Source organism: Haliotis cracherodii, unplaced genomic scaffold (assembly GCF_022045235.1).
Source record: "Haliotis cracherodii isolate W230 unplaced genomic scaffold, xgHalCrac1.p SCAF_5, whole genome shotgun sequence".
Taxonomy (NCBI): domain Eukaryota; kingdom Metazoa; phylum Mollusca; class Gastropoda; order Lepetellida; family Haliotidae; genus Haliotis; species Haliotis cracherodii.
The window spans coordinates 49,442,504-49,462,422 of record NW_027266308.1 but is presented as its reverse complement, the minus strand read 5'-3'; the positions used below and the strand labels follow the sequence as shown (position 1 = coordinate 49,462,422).

General features: G+C 40.3%; 1 protein-coding gene across 1 annotated transcript; it reads left to right on the top strand.

Annotated features, from left to right (window-relative positions):
- The first annotated feature begins 6,917 nt into the window (after positions 1 to 6,917).
- On the top strand, positions 6,918 to 19,028 carry LOC139442847 (uncharacterized). The gene is made up of 10 exons (XM_071223747.1): positions 6,918 to 6,977; positions 8,129 to 8,317; positions 8,558 to 8,697; positions 9,601 to 9,727; positions 11,138 to 11,272; positions 12,794 to 12,973; positions 14,391 to 14,534; positions 16,461 to 16,580; positions 17,257 to 17,329; positions 17,599 to 19,028. Exons 1-10 carry the CDS (start codon positions 6,923 to 6,925, stop codon positions 18,470 to 18,472), a joined length of 2,037 nt encoding a protein of 678 aa, XP_071079848.1. The 5' UTR covers positions 6,918 to 6,922; the 3' UTR covers positions 18,473 to 19,028.
- Positions 19,029 to 19,919: the final 891 nt, after the last annotated feature.

Here is a 19,919-nt window from a genome sequence, read left to right as displayed (position 1 = left end):
CAGCTATATGACGGCGGTCTGTAAATAATCAAGTCTGGACCAGACAATCCAGTGATTGACATTATGATCATCGATCAACGTAATTGGGATACCAATACATGCATCAACCAAGTCAGCGAGTCTGACCTACCGATCCCGTTAGTCGCCTCTTACAACAAGCATAGACGATTTAACGTCTCACGACAATGACATAATATGTGTCAAACATGCTTGATGATTGATGGGATCTTTTGATATTGGTTCCTTCTTGTAATTTGTCTAATCGTCAACCCACAGTGACGCAGGTCATGGGTCATACTTTGACACTAATCTGATACTCAACCATCGGATCCTTGCACGGAAAAATGATGCGATGCCTTAATCACCCCTAGATACATTTGCCCCACTGCTGTCGGTCCACTAAACAAACATTTCATTATTTTGGCAGTGACACAAGGCATTCAGATAACACAGACCGTGATAAACATAAAAACAATCCGTGTGATATCAGGGGTGCATCTTGTCCCATTGTAGTTATGCTTGCTGAAAGAGGCGGCTCAAAGGATTGGGGAGTCAGATTTAGTGGCTTGGTTGACTGGGGCATCTTGTCCCATGGTAGTTATGCTTGCTGTAAGAGGCGGCTCAAAGGATTGGGGAGTCAGATTTAGTGGCTTGGTTGACTGGGGCATCTTGTCCCATGGTAGTTATGCTTGCTGTAAGAGGCGGCTCAAAGGATTGGGGAGTCAGATTTAGTGGCTTGGTTGACTGGGGCATCTTGTCCCATGGTAGTTATGCTTGCTGTAAGAGGCGGCTCAAAGGATTGGGGAGTCAGATTTGGTGGCTTGGTTGACTGGGGCAACTGGTCCCATGGTAGTTTGCTGAAAGAGGCAGCGTCTATGTATAGGTATATGTTTATTCAAGTATGGGAGGCCATAGCTCCATGTACATTTCAGTTATACATAGTAACACAATTGAGGCAATTTACATTGAAAACAATACTTAGGGTATAATATTAGGTCTTTGTACGTAATAACAGAGCTTTATTCACATACTGAGCTACATTTCTACATTGGCTATTCAAGAGATTGCAAAAGGTATTAATACATGGATTGTTATAAAATCTTACAGGAATATACTTCTGTCTTAATGATGCATAAAACGGGCAGACAAACACAAAATAGACTTCGTCCTCAATAGAACCATTGTTACTTAGCCGACAAATGCGTTGTGAATAAACAATATCATCTCTTCTGCCCAGATTACTCCTTATAGGCAATTCACTTAATCTCAACAGGCACAACATACGTCTATGGTCTCTATTTCTGAAAGCTGTAACACAATATTCCATATTCAATAAAATCTTAACCTGTGAATAATACCTACATTTACAAGACTCATTTTCATCTGGATACAATCCAACAAACGCTGTCTAAACAGCGTTATACCAGCATTTAGGAGATTAGTCATATCATCATCTTACAGTAATTGCACTCATTAATATCATGGCTGTTCATAACATTTTCTGCCTCATCCAGATTGTCCCCATCCACAGGTATATCAGTTCAATACTCGGTCCACTGCATACCTGGGCTGCCTGTCACAGAAGATGAAGAACAAGTCTCCAAAAAGATTTACCATTCTTGCTATCACTGACCAAATCATCGATACACTCTTCCTCATACTCCAATCTCTTTTGTCCACACAGTTCTCAATATTTAGTTTTAATCACAAAATATTCCTTCAAAAGTTCCTTATTTCCTGAGATTCTGAATAAATCAAGTTAATTAAACTTTTGTCTTTTTAATTTCATAAACTCATCATGGTACCAATCCTTACTATCCCTAGTCCGGTAAACACTACTCTATTTCTTCTTTTAAAAGGCCACAAGACTCAGCACACATATGAAATACTTCAACTGAAGTTTCTACCGCAGACTCGATATTAAGTGGAACCTGGTCTCTGTCACTGTCTAATACATAAGGTCATAACGATGAATTATTATCCTCGTTTTCCGCCCCGTTCTCCGCTGTACTATGGTCAGTATGAACCTGCAATGACATAACAGTTGGAAAATGATCAGACTCGGACCGTGTACTTACAGTAAAGTCGATATCTCTGATAAATATGTCACTTGAACATAAACAGTAATCAACCAAACTTGCTCCGTCTCCTTTAAAACAAGTAAAGCTAACCTCTGTATCACCCGACCATCTCCCATTCAACATGTGAATGTTATGAGTTGAACACAAATCTAGGAGTTCCTTTCCATATTCATTGCATTACGTCTGGGCATGTCAAAGGAATCAGACACATAGTCCATGTCCTCAAAGTTCGGTATGTACCGATTCCCATCATGCACAACAAAATCGGACTGATTTCTGCACCTGGCGTTAAGATCCCTAAATTATATAAACTTACCATTTGGAAAACGATTAGTACATGTAATACATAAAACGCTTTGCTCCAGATACTCTGTACCTTGCAGTGGTCTAACATCTGTTACCAGAGAGGAGCCAGTAGGATGTATATATGTAAATACAAAGATGTAATCATACAATGAACTAAACAAACTTTTCAGAGGCGGGTCAAAGGATTGGTGAGTCAGATTTGGTGGCTTGGTTGATTGTATGTCATCATACCGGACGGCGTTTAACGTTGCTCCTAACATGTACCACCGGATTGTCTGATCCCAATTATTTACAGGTCGCTGTGATAAAGCGGCGTGAACGCTGACTGCGGCGACATACAGCATTCACTTATGACTATCACGGGATCATGTGCATGTGCGTGATTGCACGGGAAAGTTTCCGTTCCTATCAAAAGCCGAGGTATCATCAGCCAACAGTGTTTTCTGTGTTTCCTGTTTTCAACTATTGTCATATCTGTTCCTGGTTGAGTCACACGGGGAAATAATATCTTTGTCGAGCAAAGGACACCGAGCCCTCCATGAAAAGCATCACCCGACTGAACGACTTGAAGTTGGCACACAGACACAGACACAGCCTATCAGGCACAGTCATAGGCAGACACAGCCACCCAGGCACAGACTCAAGCACAGATACAGACACAGACATAGACACAAAAAAGACACCCAAACACAGGCACATCCACTCAGACACAGACATAGACACAGACACATCCACACAGACACAGACATAGACACAGACACATCCACTCAGACACAGACATAGACACAGACACATCCACTCAGACATAGACACGGACAAGGACACATACACATCAACTCAGACACAGATACAGACATAGCCACTGAGGCACAGATATAGACACAGATACATGCACTTAGACACAGACAAAGACACAGACTGTCAGTTAGACACTGACACAGACAGAGACACATACACTCAGGTACAGACATAGACACAGCCACTCAGGCACAGACACAGCCACTCAGGCACAGACAGAGACACAGCCACTCAGGCACAGACACAGCCACTCAGGTACAGACACAGCCACTCAAGCACAGATAGAGACATAGACACTCAGACACAGACACAGACACTCAGACACAGGCACTCAGGCACAGACACAACCACTCACGCACAGACAGAGACACAGCCACTCAGGCACAGACACAGCCACTCAAGCACAGACAGAGACATAGACACTCAGACACAGAAACAGACACTCAGGCACAGAGAGAGACACAGACCCTCAGGCACAGAGACACAGACATTCGGGACATAGACATAGACAAACAAAGGCAGGTAGACACAAACACACATATGTATAATGTCTTCCTCCTTATATGCATGCGGGAACGAGCTGTCTACATCAGCACATATACTGAACCAAATTAAAAACTTCACAATCCTAAAATTTTAACATTTTGACCAGTTATCATTGTGGGCCCTTATTGTGTATTTAAACAGCAATGGCCACGTATTGTCTTCAGATAACACTCGTTTTTGTGCAGGTGAATCGATCAAATCATGTGCGCAACACTATAGTGGCAAAAGTGGTTTTTCACGTGCAACTGGTCACGTGGCCATAATACCGCACGTGTTTTCAGTCATTAGCAAAAAAAGAAAAACGCAAGAAAACAAAAGTCTTTACGGCGATTTGTCATGCCACGCCTTTCAAATGTTGCAGACGGGAACGTCCGTAGCTGAAGTCGCAAGGACGATGGGTTGTAGTCGACGGACTGTTTATGATTTACAGACGCGTCTACAGCAAACGGGTACCACCGCTGATCGCCCTCGGCCAGGTCGACCACGTGTGACGTCACATGCAGAGGATAGTCAGATTGTCTTACGTCACCCCCGTAACCGATTTTTGACGGCTACATCAACCAGAAATGAACTGTTTAGGGGTAGACTGAGTGCGCAAACTGTTCGAAACCGTCTGAGAACTGCTCACCTTCAAGCACGACGGCCATACTGCGGGCCGATTCTGACTCAATTACACAGACGTCAACGTCAATTGTGAGCACAGCGACACTTACGATGGAATCAAGTCGTCTTCAGTGACGAATCCCGATTTAATCACTTTACGCCAAGTGTTGTGTACAGGAAGTGGACAGATTTCGAGGCGGAAGTGTCATGGTGTGGGGTGCTTTCTGTGGCTATGCACGTTCAAGGCTTCTTGTCATCCGTGGCAACCTCAACGCTGCTGCTTACCGGGACCAGGTACTGGCACCAAAACGTCTGCCTTTTATGGCAGCACATGGACCCCCTTTGATCTTCCAACACGACAATGCCAGACCCCACACAGCAATTTTGGCAATTGAATTTCCTTCAGAATGCGGGAGTCAACGTCATGGACTGGCCGTCAAGGCCTCCCGACCTCAATCCCATCGAACACGTCTGGGATGCTCTTGGCAGAAGTCTGCGCACTCTCCAGAACCAACCACAGAATTTGCAAGATCTTGGCACCATTTTGCAGCAACAATGGCGTCGTCTTCCCAATCATGTGTTCACAAGCATCACAAGGTCCATGCGGAGGCGTTGTGTGGCAGTTGTCAACGCACATGGTGGCCATACACGCTACTGAACTTGTGTGCCATCAGATTCTCGTGCTTGGGACTTAATGATTTAAACTGTTGATGTTATTACCGAATACCGTAGGTGCTTGGAACAAATTATGGTTACCACCGTTAATTAAAATCCTTCTTTGGACATTAATGATTACAAAATACCTTCTCTGATACATTTGTCCGTTGTATATCATATATGGGATTACTTTTAAAAATGTGAAGTTTTTAATTTGACTCAGTATATTTACAGTGTGATGTTATCACTACCATGTTCAACCATACACTTTTCCTGTGTGAGTCGTTTATCGTATTCCCTGAACAGCAGCCGGCTCATTGTACGGAAAACGGTACAACCGGAGCCCCGGTGACACACATTTCTGGAACTTAATACAAATAATCCCACATTGGTCACCCTGCCAAACACGATTGTATAGGAATTCTACAATATGTAAGGTCAAAAAGAAAGTTATATGTTCTTTGATTTGAATTGTTATCTGTCTCGAATTCGGTTGTTAGCCATATGAACAACAGCTGACACGTTGGTCTGGTCTAAATTTAGAATCTGTGTTTGGTGTAAAGTGTCGGGGGATAAGGCTTTGATGTTGCGTAATCAACAGGTGTCTGCATTACTCAGGTCGGTCTTCTATTTCAACAATATAGCATGTCGATATATCTTTATATATCGATAGCTTCAATTATGACGTATCAGATAGTATGTCCTACAAAAGAAGTGGCCATCTCACCCAAATAGTTTTATCCACATTTACCAAATTACATTTTATCGCAATGTCGTAGACATTCATTTTTCTTTCAAGATTGTCTTGAGGAAGTTCTAGCGAGGAGTATCCTAATACGAATTTGACTGGTATTGTTTCCTAAAACCATTTAAATATATTTCCAAGACTGTCAAGACTGTCAACTTTTGTATTCAAACTGAGACATTTGACTGGACAAAATATCTGAAACAACAAACAAAACTCATGAACTGAAACATAGCTTTCTACGGGAGTCAAGAGAGTCTCGATTAACACTTCTATCGACAAATCTCACCTCAACACGTTTAAATCGCATCTCAACATCCTGCATCGGATGGCAACATCGTCCATTACAGCACTCATCGCATCGTAGGATGGGAAAATGAAGCGACAAAGTGTATTTGTTTTGTATCTAAGGAGATTAAACTGACATATTGTCGGTATGGAGTATTTGATAACCTGTGGGTAGTATTTGGCTGCCTGTGTGCAGTACTTGGTTGCATGTGTGCAGTATCTGGTTGCCTGTGTGGAGTGTTTGGTTGACTGTGTGCAGTATCTGGTTGCCTGTGTGGAGTATAAGGTTGCCTGTGTGCAGTATTTGGTTGCCTGTGTGGAGTGTTTGGTTGCCTGTGTGCAGTATCTGGTTGCCTGTGTGCAGTACTTGGTTCCTTGTGTGCGGTATCTGGTTGCCTGTGTGGAGTGTTTGGTTGCATGTGTTGAATATTTGGTTGCATGTGTGGAGTATTAAGTTGCCTGTGTGCAGTACTTGGTTGACTGTGTGCAGTATCTGGTTGCCTGTGTGGAGTGTTTGGTTCCTTGTGTGTAGTATGTGGTTGCCTGTGTGCAGTATCTGGTTGCCTGTGTGGAGTGTTTGGTTCCTTGTGTGTAGTATGTGGTTGCCTGTGTGCAGTACTTGGTTGACTGTGTGCAGTATTTGGTTGCATGTGTGCAGTAGTTGGTTGCCTGTGTGCAGTATTTGGTTGCCTGTGTGCATTATCTGTTTGCCTGTTTGCAGTATTTGGTTGCCTGTGTGCAGTATTCCGCTGAATCACGTGTGACATGCAGACATAAACACAATCTATTTTTATTTTCCCGGGCTTTGTTGACTGCTCTAGTTGTGAGTGAATTAAACTTCCTTGTAGGCGACAGACAACTGTATGCAGTGGCTCCATGTACTCAGTGGGTGTCGGATATGTTGTTTACATGGCTGTTCGTCTGTTGGGGAGCTGTCACATGCCGGGGAATACGTAAGTTCTCATTGCATTAAGATCCTAACAAACTGTCCCCTATGTATAAAACTTGGTATGATATTATGTCTTCAGACACGGACTCACCTGTTTAAAGGAACTATGTCTTACCTGGGGCTTTAAACATTGACGTCCACAATAACTATGTTATACTTGATGTTTCGGTAACTATTTTAGAGACAAATCGTGCAGATTTCAGGGTAAAACGATGGACTCTTGATTGTGATGGCGTTCGAATTTGTGTTCTCTATAGAGCTATGACGGCAGCCTTTAGTAGGTATTAACAGATTAATCGTAACGTCTTTGGTCTGGGTTCGAGGATATAAGTGACAAATAGTCCTGAAAAGTGAATATGATACATAGGACATATATTCGTTCTTGTCGCTACATGGCGTTTTTGTGTCACGCGTGTTTTACTAACCCTGTGCTTCTTATATAATCATACAGCCGTTAGTCATGAGAGGCAACCAGGTACACGTGCATCTCTACGTATACTTGTGTAAAGCTATCACATGTTACAGTTATGTGAAAACGTACTGACGTCATGCATGTTTTGTCACAATGCACGGTAGAAACTAATGGTTTGAACAATGGTTTGAACAATGGATGAAGATATACAAACACTTTTATCTTAATTTCCCTTTTAATAACGGAGACATAATTGACGAAATCTAAACATATTTGGAAGAGACATACAAGAGAAAGGAGTGCTAGTTAAAATTGATATCCGAATTATGCTGCTATACTTAATCACTTTCTGAAACAAAGTAGACACAATTTATGGATAACAACTTCCTTAATTACTGCCAAACACGACTGTATAGGAATTCTACAATATGTAAGGTCAAAACGAAAGTTATTATGTTTTGGGTCCTTTGATTTGAACTGTTTGATAGGCATTACTTAGAAGTTGACGCATGACAAGTAGAGATAATTTATGGATAACAACTTCCTTATTTACTGTAAAGGCGACGGTTAGATGTAGATTCTCATACCGTTGTCAAGCAAGACGTCAAGGAAGGATCTATACCGAAACGTCGCCTTTACAGTAAATAAGGAAGTTGTTATCCATAAATTGCGTCTACTTTGTCATCCGTCAACTTCTAACTAATGCCTATCAAACAATTCACTTTCTGAAAATCAATTTGTAGAAACTTCTCGAATACGCATTTTGGATGAACCAAGCACCTGGTGGGAGGCACAAAGCCAATGCAATGTGAGAGAAGGCAGGTTGTACACACCAGGCTCAGAGGACATTCCACTAGACCTTCTGAACCGTCTACAGTCGCGCACCTACTACTGGATAGGTGCCATGGATTACCTAGCCTGGCTTTGGACAGGTACAAACTCAGCAAATGAAAATATCGGCCACACCTTACACGATTACAAAAAAGTTTAATTTTGATTGGTTAAGGACAGTCACACATTTTGTCAATTCATTGCTTGTAACATAACCGTTTCACAAGCATACATGATGTTAATGTCCTTATTAGAAGTACATCATTATCATAGCAGTACACCTGAAGTAGGAACAGTAAAGCTTTCTTACACGTTCATTACCTTCAATTGTTCACATACAGAAGATTTCAGTCCCCTGTACACCTATGTTGGCTTCCTTCCCCTGGAGAGTGCGACAGCAGAATCAATGGTAGAATTCCTTGATAACTCGGTATGGAAGTGCCATCTTCACTGCAGCCCAGCAGATTCAGTAGGCATGAAGGTAGGTTCACCAAGTTCATCATTTGAAATGTATGCAACGTACAGTATGGCAACTGTAGTGATACTGGATATACTACTGTTCGGGATATGTATTAATTCAATTCAAGTGCAATTTGAGTGGTAGCCCTGTCGTCCAAGACGCCGTGATTCTTTTTGCAGAGAAGCGTCTCGCAAGCTTGCATGATTGGAATCCGATTTGATCCTTTGGTTGTCAGCACCGTATCCGTCTGAGATGAAGTAGTAATCTTCTAAAACCATCACATTTACTCACATTTAGTCCCGTGAATTTCCGAGTTAGAATAGGTCTTCAGCAATCCATGCTTAGCGCAAGAGACGACTAACGGGATCGGGTGGTCAGGCTCGCTGACTAGGTTGATATATGTCACCGTATTCCAATCGAGGCTCATGATATCAATCACTGGATTGTGCGGTCAAGACTCGATTTATTGAAGATCGCCGTCATATAGCTGGAATATTGCCGAATGCGACGTTAAACAAAAAACAAACACTCTCATTAAATACAAAAAACACTATATTCCATTAAAGAACGCCGTGATATAACTGGATTGCTGTTCGAAGCGGCGTTAACCAAACTCACTCACTCATAAACGTACTACAATGATAAAACAGTATTTTTAGGCCTCAAGGATCACTGCAACCCAATTCTTTCCAAGGTTTTAGCATTTCCAGAGCCCGCTGAAAATATAGATATGTAAAACAATGAGTTTGCATTGTTTAATCTGTTATGTTTGAGACGAAGAGACCGCTCAACATGTTCCTGTTGGTAATTGTTTATTCACGATATTTTTTTTTTGAGATCTATTGTGATGAAAGGCAAGTGTTGCGTAAATATCAATGTCAACACTAATTGTTTATGACGTCATACCTTTGTGCGCATTTACAGGGAACCACGTGCTACTGTCTAAAAGTAGGATACAGCACTACAACTTCGATGACACCCGAGAACACGTGTCCAGGAAACCTGGACGAAAAGTGTGGCAACGTTCATGGAATGTCAGTATATACGCTAGGTACGATCGGCGTTAATATCATACTATAATTTTTTAATTGGACGTTTACACGATATACGGCTTTTGCATTGGACGAGAGGTCGGTCACATGACCGCAAAATTGACGTTCATAAGTGTATGAACGACACAATTTGACGTTCATACGTTTTTCACGAGACCGTGTTCTTGAAATGACGTAAACACTGACGGACTACTTCAACATTCCTGGGAAACCCCTGGGAATTCCCTAGCACGAAAACATGAATAAGCATTATTTCTGATCATTTAGAACCTTTAATCTTGGTCTCAGCAATTCAGTATACATTGAGAAACGTAAGAGAGCTTGACTGCATGATTGTTCACGAATTTCCTCGCTACGGCCCATCCAAAAATGCACATCCAAACTATCGTCAGTATCGACTCGATCTGTGTCTAGGCTGACAGTGTCCGTCTCCAACAATCTACGAATTTACCTTGGTGTCTGTTTGACGCATCTTTAATCACCTTTTAATAATTGGTCAGTTGGTCAATGATGACTAACACATGTAACCGCCACAGGTTCATTAACAACTTCGGAAATCCTACCGTCACGTTTATCGTGTCGGCCATTTTGACGTCTTGTACTTGATGTAAATGTATTACGACGCGCTGTCATTGTGACTGACTTACTGAGGTAGTTCATTACAGACCTTTCTCATCTAATGGGGATATTATATGAACACATGTGTTGCGTAAGATGTTTCTGAAGAGCAAGTTCTGCATCCATTCGCTCATGTCACCTCTCTTTTTGGGGAATTATCTTATTCCCCGATATAGCTGGTTGTTGTATGGCTGTCAGTGTAAACATGAAGTCACACGTACTAAATAAAATTGTGTTTAGATCTTGGCCTACATCCTTTGAGGTAAGAAATTGTGATATAAAAAATATAAGAATTGACTTTCACTTTGTGTGAGCTCATTGGAGTATGAACCTTCATAGTGTTAGGGCCAAACATTGTATGAACGTCGTCGCAAGCTCCGACGTTCATACAGTTTGGCCCTGACTCCATGAAGGTTCATACTCCAATGAACTCACACAAAGTGAAGGTCAATTCTTAAGTACATGCATTTGTTGAAATAATGCAAATGGGATCACAATGCCACTAAGACTTCTGAGCCCTAGTTCTCTCATAACACCCACAATTCAACATAGACATATACGGTAGTCGTAGCGTGTCTGTCGCTTTGTAGCACAAGGCACAGGACTGGTTGGGTATCTTTCATTACCACACTTCAGTTCCATGTTGCTCAAAAGCCACTGGTGACAAACTGAAAAACTTGATCAGTGTTTAAATAGTCGCTCTTCCAATGTGTGTCATTATCACCAGCATTGTACACTGTCAGTCTTAATTAAAAATGAGAGTGCGGATTATCTATGTTTTAATTTTGTAGAAAACATGTCATTTCATCAAGAGGAAGACACTTACTGTGCGTATGTGGAACGTTGGAACAAGGACCTCTCCATCCACACCAGCACTTTTGAAGATTGCGAACACAATGGCTGTTATGCCTGCTTTGTTGTGATTGGCAAGTTGCATTACGTTTCCTCCACAATAAGATTAATCTCCGTTGATATTTGTCATGGTAGAAATACATTTTCAGAATCCTTATGTTATGTTATGTATATCACTTTTTGGATGATAACTCATAAAAGGACCTTTAACATATATTTGCCATTCGTATGAACAAATATGTTAAGTATGAAATATGTTATTGCAGTGTTTATGCCTCGCCCATTGAAAATACCACTGTATTAATAAGCTGGTATTACACAGTGTTTAATACCAAACGGCGTGCTTAGGTACAGCCGGGCCTAGTTTCACTTACAACTATTGAAAACTCACAACATGTTATTCAATGACATTGCTTGTGTAGATAATTTCCGGGAGGAGATTATGCACGCTCGATGACCCAAGCAATCCTGTTGCTAGGCTGACGTCTTAGGGTCTTGTGACGTGTTTGATGCTAAATTCTAAAGGAAGGCCGTTGTATGGTATTAAATTCATATGATTCATATGATGTTTGAGGTTGTATTATTCTGTTAAGCTCCATTGGATTATGCTGTTGGTCGCGTTGATGTCTGCCTATTTACACAATTACGCTTGACCTAGTTTATGACGGGATTGCCCGGCACTGTTCTATCAAACGAGGTTATAAAACGTTATGAGCGGCAAGTCATGAATTTATTACTGAACTCGCTCCTGTGTAATACCAATTTTATGAAACACGTGAATAGTATTTCGCTCGTCAGATACCAGAACTATTAAGTCGCTTCATAAAATTGGTATTACACTGGAGCCCGTTTCGTATTCTATATATGTCAGATGATGTTTCACTTACGGCAAAGAAAGAGATGTGCAGAAACTGATCAAACAGGACAAGTGAAATTTTCCATTTCCGTTTCATTTGCGTGTCATATTGTCATTGTGACCTTTTCCTAAAGACCATTGTCTGAATTAACACTACCATGGATACATGACACCTTTTACAATTAATACTACCATTGCCATGTAGACATGGCATGATTCTGAAGCCTTCTCTTTTGCACTAGATCCCAAAGCACAATAAGAGATAGACCTCAAAGTCAAGCACATGTACCACAATTTCCCTGTCTCGAAGATACAGTTGGTACCGTCTTTGGACAGTTAAGGAAGTACTTACTAAAATTATATTCAACAGAAAGTATTTGAGACAAGTAGAATAATTACAATGTGGATTATCAAAGACATTTAAGTTTACTGAGAAACAATATGTGAAATGCTGGACTTTCACATCGATAACACCAATGTGAAACTTTTGACATGTGACATGTACGCAAAAGTAGGCGTCCATATGGCCACCGATCATGCCCCCCTCCTTGTCGCCTCTGTTTCATATTTAGACACGAAGGATGATTTAAACGGTCTCGAAAAGGGTAAGCATGTACTGGTCTACTGGCACCACTACAATTTGACTAAATAAGGAAGTGTTTGTTTTCTTGCCTGATGCTGCACAGCAGTACTTACACTATTATGTCACGCGCCTTCAACTTCTGTTTGTTTGTTTTAGATGCACGAACATATGTATCTGTAAGTTGTACACGTCAGAAGTCATGGTATGCTGCCAACAGGACATGCAACTTGGTTAAGCTTGATATATATGTTCAGAGCAGTCTTCTTCGCAACAGGAGAGACTTCAAAGCATACTGGATCGGTTTATACAAATATCTACACAGGAAATGGATCAACGGTAAGGATAATGCAATAGCTTTTCACATAAAGTAGTGGTCATTTCATGACTGATTTTAAAATTATATGAATACATACGAAGCCACTTAGGGTGGTAATTAAAAGAGATTTTCCTTTCATATCATATCTAACACGAGGCCAATGGCGTTGGTGGTTCTTTACCTTTCTTGATCAGAACTCAGATCCCATTCGTGCAACTTTGAATAGACATTTAGCCTGTGTGCCTGCATTTCGAATAATATAAGGCTTTCTGTTTTCTTACCTTTCACGGAAACACGATAACTCGTTACTTAAAGCAGGTATGGTTACCACCGTATGGTAGCTAAGAAGGGCTATCGCTAGAACGCCCTGAGGTAGCCAGGCGATATCGTGACAAAACAATAACACGGTACGATATTGCGATATGATATAGCGATATTGCGATATGATATAGCGATATTGCGATACAGCCAAAAACGAAATAACTATAATACAACGACAAGGGATAGTACAACACGACAGGGCGACAACACGACGCGACATATGTTATCGTTATTTGTCTTTATCTAGCTTAAATACTACAGTGAATCACTTGAAATCACTCAATACTTCATACGTTCCTTTAGGTTCCTTTTCACATTTTACATTTCTCTGTCGCTACTGACTAATTAGTATTAAAATTTATATCATTTCAAGGAGGTTTACATCAGTGGTTGATGAATACTTTCTCTGTCAATCTGTTGCATATTGTACACATGTCCAAGCTTAATGCATGAAACAATCACAATGATTGTAATTCAAATATACAATTGGTGTATTTAGTTTACTTTAATTGCGGGTAGAGTTATAAAAACACAACTTGGGTCATTATCAATTGAATTTGAATGTTCGTGTGACTTTGGCTTTATATCCTTGCCTCTCTAACATGGAAACATCCACCTGTTTTTCAAGAATCAAAACGGTTTACCAAAAGGTGATGCTCAAGAGAGATGATTGCAACCTCCGTTTATACCAGTAGCAAACTATACGACATCCAGAGTATAAACTATAAAGTTTGTGTATCGAATATGTATAATTACATAACAAGCATGGACTTTTTGTGACAGCCTGTGCCAAAAAAACAAGTGTTTTCCTTACAAATTTGTTACTCCCGTCAAATGATTATATGTCTTCATGTCAAAGCAACTAGTCTCGGAAGAACGGAGATAGACCTGGAAATAATACGAGGTTTATACATTTGCTATTATTGTTGGTGTCTCACAGAACCTTTAATTAATTTAATTATATTATTATCATTATATCTAATTTCATTAACAGTAAGATGCGATACACTTCCGTCAGCGACACTACCTTTACAAGAAGTAAAATGTATCGTATTGTATCTGCCTGAAAGGTTGTGCTACTACATGTGCCGATACCCTATTCAATATTCTTTTCAGGGAAGGAGGCTTTGAAGTACGATGGGTATCCCGGTAGTGTGTTTTCAGACACAATGTGTCTGGGTGTATACAAGCAGAAGAATGGAGGAAAGCGTTTATACTGGAGGCCATGTTCAGAACAAAGGAGGTTCATATGTGAAGATGGTACGGGTCTTAGTTCACTTCTCTTCTTGTCATTCCGCAATTATGGCTCTGAAAGCAGACAGTAGGATTTGTTTTTGAAGATTTTGACGACATTTCGGCATTCTTGAATGATTACTCAAAATCTAGTGTTTGTAAGTACCAGCACAGGAGATCATGGTTTGTTTATATGCTGTATACCCTTTTAACATAACCTTGAAATACTTGTGTTGTATATTGAATGACAAATTCACTCCTAAATTATAGTCACGATCACCGAAAAAGTGTATGCTGTGGCTGGATGAATTTTGGTAGAGTCAAGGTCATTAAGCATAACACTTTTTAATGAATGTTACTTTCTGTAACGTGGGAGGAAAACGGCAGTGACACAGATCATAGATGCTTAGTACGTTTGTGAAAGCGTGCTTGTCATTTTAAAACTCATCATCAACAAACTGATGTATACTTTGGTTGTTGTTTTTAAACTTTGAAGTTAAGTGACCATGAAACTGTAATTATGAATTAGAAACAGGCTGTAGTCTCAGATAATTAAGATAGCCACAGCTATGATAATGCCTCATTAACACACAACCTCAATGCCTTGATAAGGTGTATTTCTTCTCGCTATCATGAGTTATATCTGCCTTTAGTTTCATCATAACTGACTGTCAACTTTCAATAATTATTATTTTCATAACTTTTTAAACAAGACGCCGGAGGGGTGTCCCAGTGGTTGGTTCGCCACACCGAATGCCAAGCTTCGATTTCCCAAAGGGATACTATTAGTCATGGTGTCTTTAGTTGCCGTATACGGTGTCATATTAGGTTAGCAGACACATATTGGACGAGGCTAACCTAATATGACACCGTATATGGCAACTAAAGACGCCATAACGAATTTATTATGCCGAAAAGTTTACACTATTTGGTATCTTTATCGCACATGTCCTGACAAAACTGAAAACTCAAAACTTAACACTTACAACCTAAGACGTTAAGGTCACAGCGAGACTACCTTCAAACCGACCGCCTCCGTGGTCTAGTGGTAGAGCGTCCGCCCGGAGAGCGGAAGGTCCGGGGTTCAGTCCCCGGCCGCGTCATACCAAAAGACGTTAAAAGATGGTACTTGTTTTTACCCTGTCTGGCGCTCGGCATTAAGGGGCTAAAACAAGGACTGGACTGCATGCACATCGCTATATAAGTGCAATAATCTTGGACGCGACGTTAAACCCAATTTCACCTCACCTCACCCTTCAAACCTTAGAAGCCAAACCTTGTTGATAATTTTAGCTTTATATAATCTTATTAAAGTCACGAACGTGATCCAAAAACATGAACGTCCTTGCACATCAAATTTAATTATATTAAAACACAAAACAGTGTCGAATAACGAATTTCTGTACCAGAATCTTAATGTGAAATATGTAAGGTGGGTATTGAAAAATCCAAGATGGCTGTTACTGACGGTATACGATCTCATATAACGTCAGTATCAACCATCTTGGATTTTTACTGACGGTATACGGGCTCATGTGGGGTCAGTAGTTCTGCTCTCTGATTGGTCAATCTCACTTTGAGGCATAATAAAAATGAATATATGACGCTCAAATGTGGTGTCTCTCGCTGTAATATATCTGTAATAATGGTCTTGATACTAACACCCTCCCTCATTTAAAATTAAACTGTGATTCGTTATCTATTAATCGTTCATGTTGATGGCTCCAGTAAAAATATCTACAGCGTCAACTACAATGACACCAACATCATTGCCACAATCCTCATCATTATCAACCAAATCACCCACAATGACGCCAACATCATTACCACAACCCTCATCATTATCAACCAAATCACCGACAATGACGCCAACATCATTACCACAACCCTCATCATTATCAACCAAATCACCCACAATGACTCCAACATCTTTAACACATCCCTCATCATCAGAAACAAAATCACCGCCACAAGGAGGAGTTGGTACAACCGATGGCGTCCACTCTACCGAAGTTACCACACCACTTGCAGGACGGAAAGATGCCATGAACTCTTCGAGCAATCTCCAGGCAGGTGTGTATCAAACGCTGCTAACATATAATCTTAAATATGTGTCATCATGTGATATATACAATAGTATCAGACAAACGAAATGTTCACTTTCAGGCCTACAAGTACTTTAGAAATAATGCGCGAAGAATACTTATGATCTAGAAAGCTCACGAAACTTCTAAACAATCAACGGCAAGTAAAGAGTATGTGTGACCAAGTCGTCTAAGGCACCTCAAATTGCTGTACAGGGATTACAGGGATTATGATTTTTCAGCACCATTATCGTGCTAACATGGCATCACGTGAGCATGCACGCAAGGATGTCTTTAAAATAGTGCAGCGTTCAACACACCTCTCTTACTCAGCGTCAAGTGTCGAGAAAGCTGTACTGTTTACGTAGACCGTAATTTTAACAGGGTCACGTATTGGATAGATATAACAAGATAAATAAAGCCCAAATAGGGAATTATTGCAGCTCTAGAAGTTGTTTTTGAACATATTATTAACGTTCATTAACATTTTAGAACTTGCCAGAGTTGTGTTCTTGATCTTAAAGGTTAAAACCTTTTACCATCCTGATGTTCTATTAACCCTTTTTAATGTAATCATCTCCATGATGACATACCAAATGTATCTTTGATTTGATGACAATATAATATGTATTCAGAGTACATATGTACTATTTATCTTCCTGAAGGTGGCTTCATAGGACTAGGTATAGGATGTGTGCTGCTTGTGCTGTCAATCCTCATTGTAGTCGTCGTGAGAAGGTAAGAAGAGAGGTGTGCTTCATGAAAACATACCTCATCTGCAAAATATCAAGGACGAAAAAGACTGAAGGTTTTATTCTGTGAAATAGTAGTATATACTAAAGGCGATCCAAAATTATTCATCTCAACTTTCATGGGATGCTTGGTGTCTCGAAACTGAATTAGAAATGACTTCATAGCAACACTATTGTTGTTCAAGGAAACTTAATTTAACCACCCACAACTTATTTCTGTTCTGATAGATTGAACTTCATGCTACGGTGTTTCAGGCAAAAGAAACTGTGCTTTAAGACAAAAAGTGGGAATCAACCAATACACTTCACTTCTGGCGCAGAAAACACCACCTATGGATTAGTCGTTCAGGCACAAACAGGAAATGAAGCATATTCAGTCATAACACCTCCTGACATAGATAGAACATCCACGTCATCCACGTTTCCAACGGCGATAGTCCGACCCAATGCTCACAATGACAACATCTACATCAACACCTCTCAGATTACTGATGAGGATGAGTACAATGTGTTGTCAGAATCCGACAACTCCAAGAAGGTTATGCCACACGGGAATCCCTACAATCACCTCTCAGGGCCTGACAGAGGTAACAAGTCCAAAGGAGACTACGACACAGCAAACTGTGTTCCACAGACAGGAGAGGCGACCACTGGGCTGAAAAACACGACCGCAGATACACGACTGTGTGATGTAGCGAGTGGTCAGAACTTAGAGGAGGGTCAGTACAATGTGCTCGGTCAGCACGACTCTCCCAGAACAGTTGATGCTGACGCGGGGGTGTACGACCACGTGGCAGCGGACGAGGGGGATTATGACACTGGATTGCAGGGTAAGAATCCCAGCAAAGTGGATGATACTTACAGTCACATTCAGAGGACAAACACAGAATGTCAAGAGGATGCTTATGATGTTGCAAGTAAACGGCAACCGGAAGGATGTTCTGATGACACCTACGACCACGCCACCAAGATCGACGAGGAAGACAGAGACACGGCCGACTACTACAACACAAAGTGTCTTCTTCGAGACGATGGGAATCTTGATGGACATCCCGGAGGTGATGATCGGTCTGATGGAATTGATCAAGAAAACGTTTACAGTCTTGCAAAGGACACTTCTGATGCCTGATGTATTGACAAAATAAAGTTTTCATGTTATTATATAGCACTTGTACACAATTTATACTCTTTACTAAACACCAGTTCACTCTTATTGATTGGTGTAATCTCACCATTCGGACAATCTATTATGTGAACATAGGAATCTTATTCTTTAAGTTATATTTGTTATGATATTTGATAGAAGCTTATGTCCTGATCACTGAGAATAATGCATGATTTGTAATATGATAGGACATTGATTAGTGTTATATGATTTTCTTCCTTGCAGGAATAGTTTCTTTTTAATTTTATTATGTTCAATATACAGTAAACTACGGTTCTAAAGAACTCAAAGGGACCACAATTTTTAGTTCGTAATAACCGTAGTTCGTTATAAGCATATATACAACATATGTACAACAACCGGCCGAGACTAAACAATAAGTTCGCTATATCGGCCAGTTCGTTATAAGCGTGTTCGTTATAAACGTAGTTTACTGTATTTCATTTTTTGAATGCACAAATAAACGTTTTTAAATTGAAATAATATCATGTGTAATAAAAATATTCAATGTTGTTGATTATATAAAATAAATTTCTAACAAGTTCAGGAAATATAATGCAGCTATGTATATTGAATCAGTTAACATCAGCAGCATAGATTAGGCTTCAGATAGTGTAGCTTTGTGTTTCTTGCTTAGGCTAACGCTTCAGCTTCTAGGCTATCCCACAGGTTTGATGCATCAGTATGAAATATCAACAGTGAAACTAACCCGCCACCACATCTGCCAAACACGTCACATGCATTGTAGGTCAATTTGAAAATCCAAATAAAAACATGACTCTACAATGTGCGTCATACGACTTCTTCCTCAAAAGTTATTAATCAGGGTTTCAGCTAGCAAGGCCTTTTAAAAGGTGGCAGGCATGCGGAGGACATTTTCAAATTTGAGGCATCAGTGACCAAAGTGATGTCTGATGCAATTACCTATTTTGACCTGTACGATATGTTCCCGTGTTTGTTCAGGTAAACACTTGCCTTTGCATGTGTTTGTGACGGGTGCCGTCGGTGAAGCAGAACACCTGGTACCATCACTAATTAATCGTGATTCATATGGTTATGACGTAGTCGAAATCGTACAATGGACTCTGCTTTTACTATAGATTTATTATGGTTATCGAAGTGGTTTTGTTGAAATAGCAGCGACGGGATACTTGAAAAACACCCGCTGATTCATGAGTGATCCTTACATAATGGTATTGGGAAATCCCGCGGGCAACTCTTTACACACAAGTCAAAATAGGGAATTGCAACGGACAATTAGAAATAATATATAAACTATACTTTTAAGAGAATAATTGAGACCGAACTGGTCAGTAACAGTTTATGATCATTTATAAAAATAAACAAATAATGAGTATTTTTGGAATACACTGAAATGGTTGAACTGATTATATTGAAAGAAAGAAGGCTG